The following is a 10,520-nucleotide window of genomic DNA, read 5'->3' on the forward strand; positions in this document are numbered from 1 at the left end:
GACCGCGGGGAACGGCGGCCTCGGGGCGGGCTCTGTGCGCTGCTGGGCGGAACTTCGAGCGGCAAACGGCGTAGATAATTCAGTGATACCGCGGTGCTTTTAAGTCACTGACTTCGTTAGGTTGGGCTCTATAGGGGAACTTGTGGGTGTGCGTGCAAGGAAAGTTCTCGTCGAGGAGAGGGCCGGCAGCCACAGACGGCGGTGTCCATGTTGCCCATGTTAGCGCTGTGCCCAGCTGTGGGAAGTGCGTCAGATGAATAATTGATGGGGAGCGAAGTGCTGCCTTGGAAGGCAAGGTGCCTTTGGGCTGGGTTCTGTCAGTCTGTTCCTTCAGAGAGCTTCAGCAGCAAATGCTGTCCCGGCTCCGTTGCCCGCAGTCGTTCCCGCCACTGTTCTCCCTGTTACGCTTAGCACTGGCCCTTATTCCCTCAGTCCTTGTTAATCTTGAAGCTCTGGGCTCCGTTTCAGGGCTGGCAGAGGAGTGAAGGTTGGTTCCTTCTGTTGTGTCCCTCTAACCCGACGTGGTAACAGTGCTGTCCATTGGCAGCCCTGCCGCACCCAGCTGGTTGTGATCCCTGTGGACCGATGAACCCAGTTCTTCACTTATTCAAAGGCAGAGTGTTAAAAATCTTAGTAGCAGCTTTAATGAGGTGCCAGCTTTAACAGCAGGCATTAGTGTGCCACGTACAGAAGTAGGAATTGCTGAAGTACTGTATGAGGGCCAGGAACAGATAGCTGTAGCAGTGCTAGGGGACACAAAGACGACAAGTGGCAGCAGGAACAGTTCCAGCACCTGTATGTCTTGTAAGGGAGGAGTCATGTGCAGTGTGTGCAATAAAGCCCTACATGCTCCTGAAATGTTTCCATTTCTTGTGGTTACCAGTGGGTTCTGTCAGTATTCTCTGCATTAAAATTGCCTCTTGGCTCCCAGGTCAAGTGAAATCAGAAGCGGGCTCACTGGCTCAGCAGTGTGCATCTTGCCCCTCATTTTACCACCTTACCTCAGTTTGTTCTGGTCCCTGAAACCACACAGACTGGGCAGAACTCATAGGTCGTGTGGATAAGGAGAAGCAAGCTGTAGTGCTGTAGCACGTGCCTGTAAGACACATTAAGAAGTGCACAATAAAAGATCCACTCCTTCCCTGTGGAAGTGTGTATTTCTAACTGAACTCCAGGTATTGTACTTTTTATCAAATGTGTGTGTACGGACAATTAATGTACTCTTGCTTTTCTATTCCTTCTCACAGCTGAATGTGCTGCCATCCTTTGGATTTCTTTTTGACATTGATGGTGTGCTGGTACGAGGAAGGACTCCAATACCTGCTGCAAAAACAGCCTTTCAGAAGCTGGTTAACTCTCAGGGCCAGTTCTTGGTGCCTGTAGTATTTGTCACCAATGCAGGGGATTGCCTTCGCCAGAAGAAGGCAGATCAGTTGTCCCATATACTGGGAGTTCCAGTAAGTAGCCTAAATCCTATGCATTTACTTACTTACTTTTGATGAATGTGTCTAATGCCAGATCTTCCATTACATGCTGCTCAGTGAGTTTTTGCTTTAGCACCATAATTAAAGCCAGAGCAGTTCTGCGTTTTCTGTCCCCATCTGTTTTCTAAATGAATTTAGAGATCCTTGTGTTTGTGCTGAACTGTGGAAGCTGGAAGGGTTGTGAGTTAGTAGTGTAATGTCTGTTTTTTCTGGAACTATCAGTACTTTAGCTGTAAATTTTAGGAAGAAATGATATGACACGTATGATTGGTTTGTAATTCATAGAATATGCATATCTGTTAATTAAGTCTATGTATAAATAACTTCTCTGAAAAGCAATATACTTCTTTCTGTTTTTAAATTCCAAACAGATTTCACAAGACCAAGTGATGATGTCACACAGCCCGCTGCGGATGTTCAAACGTTATCATCCAAAATGTGTTCTTGTATCTGGACAAGGACCGCTTCTTGATATTGCTCAGGAGTATCTTTAAAAAAAGAACAAAATAAACTTTCCATTGGAGTATTTTCCTTAATCAAATTCAGGCCAAATATTTCAGCACTACACATTCAGTATTGAGAGTTCACTAATTAGCTACATTAGTTCTTAATGTCAAATTTATGTTTTGATAATGGTTGGTTTGTTGATTCTTGCTTCCATTTATTCTACACTTTTCCACGTTGCTATTACGTGTCTTTAATTAGGAAGGAAAAATGACTGTTATTTCTTTGGATTATGTATATGTAGTGAGCCTTTGGCATAAGGGTTTGTGTTCTCTTGAGGATGAGAACATGGCATCCTACAGTACTCTGTAGTAAATCATATAGTTAGCCTTATCTTAGAAATGATATTTCGGAGCCTGAATTTATTCTCTCTGTTCTTTTATCTCCTGTTATCATTCTTGAGGTCAGTCTGCTCAGCGTTTGTTAGGCATGTTAAGAGAGAGTGTGGTAAGACTGAATGCAGCAAATAAGCAGCCAATTTGTTAGATAGCCTTTTTACAGGGGATAGTCTTATTTTCAAACAAAACTCGTTGTGTTAATTCTAAAACAAAATCCAGTGGCTCTGCGTGTATAATCAATATATTTAAATGCCTACTATTTCCATACTCATTCAGGAAGTCTTATTGTTAGTAGCATCCCTGCTACTTTTTACAAAATGAGCAGATTTAGTTTGGTTATGTCTTAAGTGAGTTAAAATTAATGGGATATATCTGTATTTAAGAGTACCACTGTGCACATCTGGGAATTTTCTCACTTTTTGCTCCTTTCTTTTTTTAAACATGTTTCTAAATTTGCCTTAACTACCTGCAAGGCATAGTTAAACCTTATTGGTCAGTCCACTGTTTTGCAATAGAGTGAGCTTTCCTTCCTATAATAATTACTTAAGTTGTTGACTTTTTATGTTTATGTAAAGATAATCTTAGGGGAGTACTGCAGCTGTTGAGTGCCTTCTTCCTTTTCAACTCGTATTTTGAGCCAGCATTTACTCCATTTCTGTCTTAAGACTTCAGATATATAGGACTTTACTTTATAAATGAAGTAATGATTGTTTATCTCGTGCAAGAAAAAGTCTTGCTTACATTCCTAAATAGTTTGCTTTACCAGATGATAAGCAGCACATGTTAACATTGTCAAAATTGAATTACAGATTTTTTAAAAAATATTTTGATATAAGCAATTCTGCATCCTTAACTGGTGTTCTCCCAGCCTTGGGTTCAGCCAGCCTGTCACCATTGAGATGCTGAGGGCGAAGTACCCGCTGCTAGATGTGGTTGACCATGACAGAGCACCTGGTGTTTTGGTGAGTCTGTGTTTTAAATATTTTTGTTTGGTCATTAGATGACATTCAACTGTGGAGGTCAATATTTGAACTGTAGAGCTGGTGATGTTGTCTTATGTTGCATCGTGACTTTACTTTTATTTCCTGCTTCTCTATTTGTTTTATGGCAACATTTTTCAAGGACAACTGTGCACAGTCTTTCTTCTGTTAGTGGTAATTCCTTAACAAGTATTTGCATTTTGCAACTCACTGTTGTGTGATTATTACAGATATCTAATTCAAAATCTGTTTTGGAAAGCTTATTGGCTTCCTTAGATGCATGGAAGATGAAGTAAGCTTTTTCTTCCAGTAGAGGAGTGTTGTGGAACTGATTCTATAGGCCATGAAGTTGCTTTGATTGTAATGATTTACAGCTAATGAACTTTTCTCCAAAAGGCTTCCTTTATTGTTTGTACAGTTACTTAATTATATTTAAATATTAACAGTACCTACGTAAGTAGCATGTTTTAAACTGAGTCTTGCAGAATTTCAGAAAGAAGTGAATGCGTATGCCACAAATATGTGCATGTATATTGTGCATATACAGGGTCAGTAAATAAAGGATTTCTTCCCCTGTGTGTAGTCAGAATGGTCTTTGTTAAGGTTCATACAATTCATTACTTAATTATATTATCTCTTTCCTTGCTTCTGAACCGTTCACATTCAGAAATTCAAGAGACTATTCATGTTTTTGTCACCATGGGCTGTAGATCATGAAGTAAAAACTGTTTGTTTAGCAAATATATTATGAATTAACAGTATATTTCTTCTTAGCACTGTTAAAGGCACATACTTCAAAATTGGTATTTCAAATCCTTTGTTAATGCTAGAGGACTGTGTTACTGCTATAGGAAAAATAAACATCCGTGCTTCCGTACAGAAGTGAATCATCAGCTGAAGCTCTGAACCTTGCCAGAAGTAGTTGAATAAATTGTCTGAAGCTTCTGAATGTAGAATGCAATAATTTGCCTGCTATCCACTTGCTGCTAGATTTCAGTTTAGAACTTGAAATGCAGATTTCATAGTAAACTGGCCTCGGTTGCTGGAGCAGTAGCTGCACCAAAATAGTGCATTTCCTTTCAGTGTTGTGAAAGGCAGCTGTGGGAACTGTACTTGAATTTTATTCTCTTAAAAATAGTGGCAGATGTTTAATCTTGTAGAAAACTTTCACTTTTTTTCTTATTTCAGTACCCCTCTGCTGTGGAGCTTCCCAAGATTGAGGGTCAGTTATGTTTACTTAATTTGCAACTATCCCTTAATAGATGGAATATCTTTATTATACTTTTCATTATCATTAGAATTTATTTTCAGATTGCTGGTCATACTGGGAAGTTGGCTGAGACAATTTTAAAGCTTCCTCATTAGTGACATCTGTTATTAATACAGAATGTATAAGATGTGGAAAAACTGTTTCATGTGTACAGTGTTCAGTCATGTGTTTTTAAAGTTTCGGAAGGAAGGGGAGATCTGTTTTCCTCTTTTATCTTACTTTAGCAGGCTGTTATTGAATTCCTTTTGAATATTAAGAATGAATTGACATGTTCAGAAATAACTGGTCTTGATTTCAGGAGGGTCACCTCAGAGCTGTATCTTGAGAAGTGAGAAGTACCTTGTTTCAGCATATATTCATCCTCATCTTGTCTGAAAAAACATTAAAATAAAAACTAGCCAAGGATTAAAATAAAAGTGCCTTGATTTTTGGAGACCAGAAAATTGTGTAGAAACAGCATCCAAATTCTGTTTTAACATGAACAAAGTAACATTACTGATGGATTATTTCAATACTGTTACATGAACTTAGAGAGTTCACAGAGGTACAGAGGACTTAAAAGTATAATTTATGAGTTAACATTTTGTGCTGTGGAACAATTTGACCATTGCAAAGAATCAAAGAATTTCTTAAACTTACAGATTTTGCATTGGGAGCTTTGTTACTTCTGATATTCTTTTATGAATGAGCAGGAAACATTAAAACATTATTATGTTAATGCAAGTATTTCATTTTGTCACCTTTAAATTAAATTAATGTTAATTGTTAAACCAATCTTGTATCAGAGGTATGGTGCTCTGTTAACTCTGTTATGTATTTCTTGGTTTTATAGCTGTCATTTTGTTTGGGGAGCCTGTCAGATGGGAAACCAACCTTCAGCTTATAATAGATGTTCTGCTGACAAGTGGCTATCCGGGAAATCCGTATCACCATGAAAATTACCCTCATATACCTGTACTTGCTTGTAACATGGATCTAATGTGGGTAGCTGAAGCACAGTCTCCAAGGTAAGTGCAACTATAACATCATACAGGTATGTCATGTGACATCTTAGGGTTTTCCTCACTTCTTTAGTACAGTTAATAGTCAGTATTTTCATACACCATTTTTATATGGCCTTATGGTAGCTCTCAGATTCAAATACAACATTTCGAAAACAGTGTGCTGTCAACAAATACTGCCTTATTACTACTTATGTCATTGTATCCAGGAAATCAGTTGCTGGAGATAAGACGGCTTTTGTGACGTCAACTTTTTTGTTTCCCCGCTCACAAAAGAGAAATATTTTTGCTCGAAGGCTTAGAGTTTGTCCAAAGGAAAAAAAAATAAAAAATCTAATGTTTCATTTAATTAGATACTTTTTTTTTTTTGTATTTTCCAACCTACAGTTTCTGGCAGGGTGAAGAATTGTCACACTAGTCAAAAGCAATGAATTCTTGAGCTGAAGAGAATATAGTGTAAAGAAACATAAGAAACGATGAATAGAACACATAGGACAGGATGGCATGATCTCTGAGAGTGTTTTTATTTTATTTTGACTTTAAGAGAAGAAAGTTCTTTAACATGTTTATTTCCCCTACCTTCCCCCTCAGTGTAAAACGTGAACATACACTGAAATAGAAATTGTTATTATTGTGACCTGAAAATGGGTTTGGTCTCAGGCAGGTGATCTTGTCAGATATTCTTACTTGGTTATGAAGACTGTATCTAAAACGTTAGCAAACTATGTATGCTAGTTCAGCTAGAGTAAGGTGATGACTGTGTGTGTGTATAATATGTATAGGAACTAAGAGGCATATTTCCAGTAGTGTTCTTCAGGAAAGATCCAGTATTAAAACTGAAATAAAGTTTGCTTTTTCCTTTGAGTTTGTTACTTTGTCTGTTGGAAAGTGACTCCCTGACTATGTGGTTTTAAACTGTTGTTAGTATTTACTGGAAATGACTTTATGCTGATTTATTCAGATTTCTTGAAACAATAATCAGGGTGGAGAGGGTGAATGAAGTGATATGTAATAGTTCATGCCTAATTCCATATGCTGATTTCACTAATGATGTAAAACTGCTTTTATGGTTATGAAATTATGTCTTTTACTATTTTACTGCCTTGGTTGATGAGCTGCATCACTTGCTGCTAGCACCTTGCTTGAGCAAATAAATTGAGTTATCAACAGCTTGCTGCAATATTAATTTGTTCTATGATTTTTTGCATCTCTTCTTGAGAGATACCAACGAAGTTTTCTGTTTTCACATTACAGACTGCATTTTGGTATACTCTTGTTTTTAAAAACAGATTGATTTTCCTCCTGTTGGTTTCTTACTTTCCTTTTCTGTTTCTCCTCTTTGTTATTTCAGCTGCTTCTGTTCAGTCACTGCAAAGAGCAGATCACAGCCTAGGCATTATTTCAAAGGCTGTCCCTTCTATAAATGATCAGATCTGTGTAAATACATGCAACACTATTACAAATTGTTGCTATGTTTTTAAAACCAATAAGTTCCAATTATGTTTTCTTCATTATCGTCTTTATAGGTTAGCTAATCAGCACTTAATTATTATTGAAAAAGCTGTGGGAATGCTGCATGCAAGTGGAGGGAAATCTCGTAGTAACAGGAATTGACTCACAAAAGATAATGAAATAAAAAAGGTCTTCTTTTTTTCTGTATACTTGATGTAATTTGATTTGTCACATATCTTTCCATCTTTTTAGGTTTGGGCATGGGACGTTCATGGTTTGTTTGGAAAACATTTACAAGAAGATTACTGGCAAAGATCTGAAATATGAGGCCTTAATGGGCAAGCCTAGTGAATTGACCTATCAGTATGCAGATTACCTTATCAGAGCTCAAGCAGCAGAAAGACAGTGGAAGCAACCCATTAGAACTCTTTATGCTGTTGGGTAAGAAATTAGAAGTCTAATGAATACCTCAAGAAATTACTTACAAGATAAATACTGAAAAATAAAAATAAACAACTCTTTGTATGGTTAGGCCCATTATGTCAGTGCTGGGACAACTGAAAATGGTTAGCACTGTGTTGTACTTAGGATGTTTTCAAGCCTCGCTGTTTCTAGCCTTCAGCTTGATTCTTAGATCTATGTACCATTCTGTGTAAGTATGAAAGGGAGGTTTCATGTCTCTTTAATTTATTTAAAATGCTCTTTAAGCCTTTAACAAAAAGTTTGTGAGGGGGGTGTTTTGTTTTCTTAAACTTAGTGGTATAACACCCACAAGCTTTGAGTAGTACATGACCTTTTAAGGAATATAGAGCTAGAGTTGACTTGAGGTGTAATTGAACTTGGTCATATACTACAATGTGTGCACTGACATTGTAGAATCATTTTAATAGAATAAGGTAAAGCTCTGTTTTATCAAGGATTGTTCCCGAATGTCCAAGATGCTTGGAAATATAACCTCATTAATGGACTGCTAATACCTGTCCTTGCTTTCCTTTCACCCTATCCCAGTCTGGAATTTTCAGTATGGAGAATTTTCACCTCTATTAAATGTCACAGTTAATGAAAATGCATAATAAGATTGCTGTATGACTGGATTTTCTCCTGTATAAATAATTCCACATGAAGTTATGGAAAACGTAAAATATGTAGTTAAAACCTTGATGTCCTTTCATACATTTGAAGTTGGAGAACTAAGATTGTGCTGCTGACTAAAGTCTAAATACTATTTGTATTTCCAGAGATAATCTCATGACTGATGTCTATGGTGCTAACCTTTACAATCGCTATCTTGAAGAGAAGAATTCCAGAAAAGACTCAAAAACATGGATTCAGGCCAAAGTTGCTGGAGGCAAAGGGTCTGCTGCTCTCTCTCAGGATGATGAAATATCCAACAGCTGGGAGAATGAACTGGCATCCTCTGCTGCTACCCACTGTAGGTCTGTTCTTGTTTGTACTGGGGTTTACAACCCTCACACAGAAGTACCCTTGGATACCAAGGAGAGCAGAACCATGATATTCCATGGCCACAGAGATTTTAGGTTTGATCCTGCTTTAGTAGAACCAGATCATGTGGTACCAGATGTTAATGCTGCTGTAGACCTGATCTTCCAGTTGGAGAACTTTGCTCCTAATTGACATGACATGATTTCTTCAGGACTGCTCAATGTTATACTTTTCTTCCCCTAAACTGTGCTTTAAAATCATGCCACAAACTGCTTTTTTTTTTCTTTTTAATTTATATAATATTATATAAATATGAAAGTAGATTAATGTGCTTAATATACTTAGTATAAGACTATATAAATTTTAAAAAATCTGTTTAAAATACTTACTTTAAGATTATATAAGCATAAATAATACTTTTAAAGTATTTCAAACTAATTTATTGCTTTAGCTGTCCTTTATTTAGATGTTATTCATTATTTTAGGTATTCCAATAGTTATTTTTCATAATTGCTTATGTTTTATTGGTCCTTAAGTTCCTGTGTGACCATTCATTCTTTCCTTTCTTGAAAGATTTACCTTCTACTTATTGAAGGTCTTTGATAGTGGGACTGGGTCATTCACACAATTACATGTATTTTGAGCACAGTAAGTATTCTGCAAAAAACGAGCATTCTTTCAAATATGTTGCTTCACATAAGAGTTGAATTTGAGTATGTTCTGTCTCTGTACTCACCCAGATGTAACCGTGCAGCCTTTCTTTTTATCTGTTTTCCAATGCATCTGAACTTGCATTGCTGCTGTGCTCTGACACGTAAAGCCTTAAAAGAAATGCCAGTAAGCCGATGAAGGCTGAGTTGTTAACACAAACTTTGGGACTCCTGCTAACTGAACAGTCATAAAGGGAAAGCAGCAAATAGTGAGTGTCATGTGTGGTGTAACACCTGGACTTTTTGTTGTTGCCTTTTTATTTGCATTTCTGTGGGTAATTTTGGAAAGCTTTAGAAATTGTTTTGGGCATTTCAGCTGGACTTCTCCACTGAACAAGTGACTGCTATTTGGGCAAAAAGTGCCTACCTAGTTTACTTGAAGCTTTGTACTACTGTGGTAGCTGATTGTCCTCGCGTGTAATATGTTTTGTCTTGTGTCAATGTTATATGTTTGGTTCATGGATTTTTATAACTGTTCATTTTTTAAAAAATTTATTTTTATAAAATACTTCTAACCATTTTAATCCGAAAGATGTATTTGAAAATGTCTTCTCTGTTGGTTATAACACAGTGAGATAACACTTGAGATAAGCTGTGTGTCTCTCTCTTATTGCTTGGAAAACATAAGTCAATTAAATGCTTAAAAATGAAGTCAACTTACATGGAAGTATCACATAAAATCACCTTAGGACTAATGAGGTGTGGGATCTGTTTCATTTCACAAATGGTACAAACAAATCTGAGAGTCTTCCAGAGTTCTTGCAGAAGTAGCAGAATGCTGCCTTACAAACATTCTCAGCTGGTGGTGTAAGGAGAAATGACTTCCTGGCCAACTTCTACACTGGTTATTATCCTGAAGTCAAAATCTGGGTACTCTTCATGTCATAAGAGAACAACAGTGCTACCATTAAGTCAGGCTTATGTTGTGTTTTCTGTTTGCATACCACTCCAGTCACTTCCACTACTGTCAGGATTGTTGATTAATTCACTCATGTTTTGTAAGTAGCTTTCAACATACCTTACTGGATGCAGGGTTTTAAGTTTAAGGACACTGTTCCAAATATTTTTATCCACTGGAAAACTATTACAGCAGTCCTTTCTTACTGTTACAACAAGTGAGTACGTGTCTGTTTCTTCATCATTTTTCTGTAATATGCCAACTACTTATGAAGCATGCCAAATGTTTTTAAGTAAAGAATGTTGTTAAGGTTTTGTATGATGTCAAGATAACCAAAGTTGTGTTGTTTCAGTATTGAAGCACATTGCTGAATTCTTTCTTACTGGAAACTGTTTCGGACTTTCAGTGAAGCAAGGAATAAAAATGTGGAAGTTGATGAA

At 37.1% G+C, this 10,520-nt stretch overlaps 1 protein-coding gene across 1 annotated transcript in view; it reads left to right on the plus strand.

Moving 5' to 3' along the window:
- Positions 1-10,520, plus strand: part of LOC100542184 (haloacid dehalogenase-like hydrolase domain-containing 5) — an 11,429-nt gene extending 909 nt beyond the window's left edge. The window contains exons 2-8 of the mRNA XM_031555505.1: positions 1,248-1,457; positions 1,856-1,968; positions 3,195-3,288; positions 4,495-4,528; positions 5,409-5,583; positions 7,282-7,470; positions 8,268-10,520. Coding sequence (XP_031411365.1) covers positions 1,248-1,457; positions 1,856-1,968; positions 3,195-3,288; positions 4,495-4,528; positions 5,409-5,583; positions 7,282-7,470; positions 8,268-8,664 — 1,212 coding nt within the window. The 3' untranslated portion in view covers positions 8,665-10,520. The remainder of the gene's footprint in view (positions 1-1,247; positions 1,458-1,855; positions 1,969-3,194; positions 3,289-4,494; positions 4,529-5,408; positions 5,584-7,281; positions 7,471-8,267) is intronic.

Source organism: Meleagris gallopavo, chromosome 14, assembly GCF_000146605.3.
Source record: "Meleagris gallopavo isolate NT-WF06-2002-E0010 breed Aviagen turkey brand Nicholas breeding stock chromosome 14, Turkey_5.1, whole genome shotgun sequence".
NCBI classification, from domain to species: Eukaryota; Metazoa; Chordata; class Aves; order Galliformes; family Phasianidae; genus Meleagris; species Meleagris gallopavo.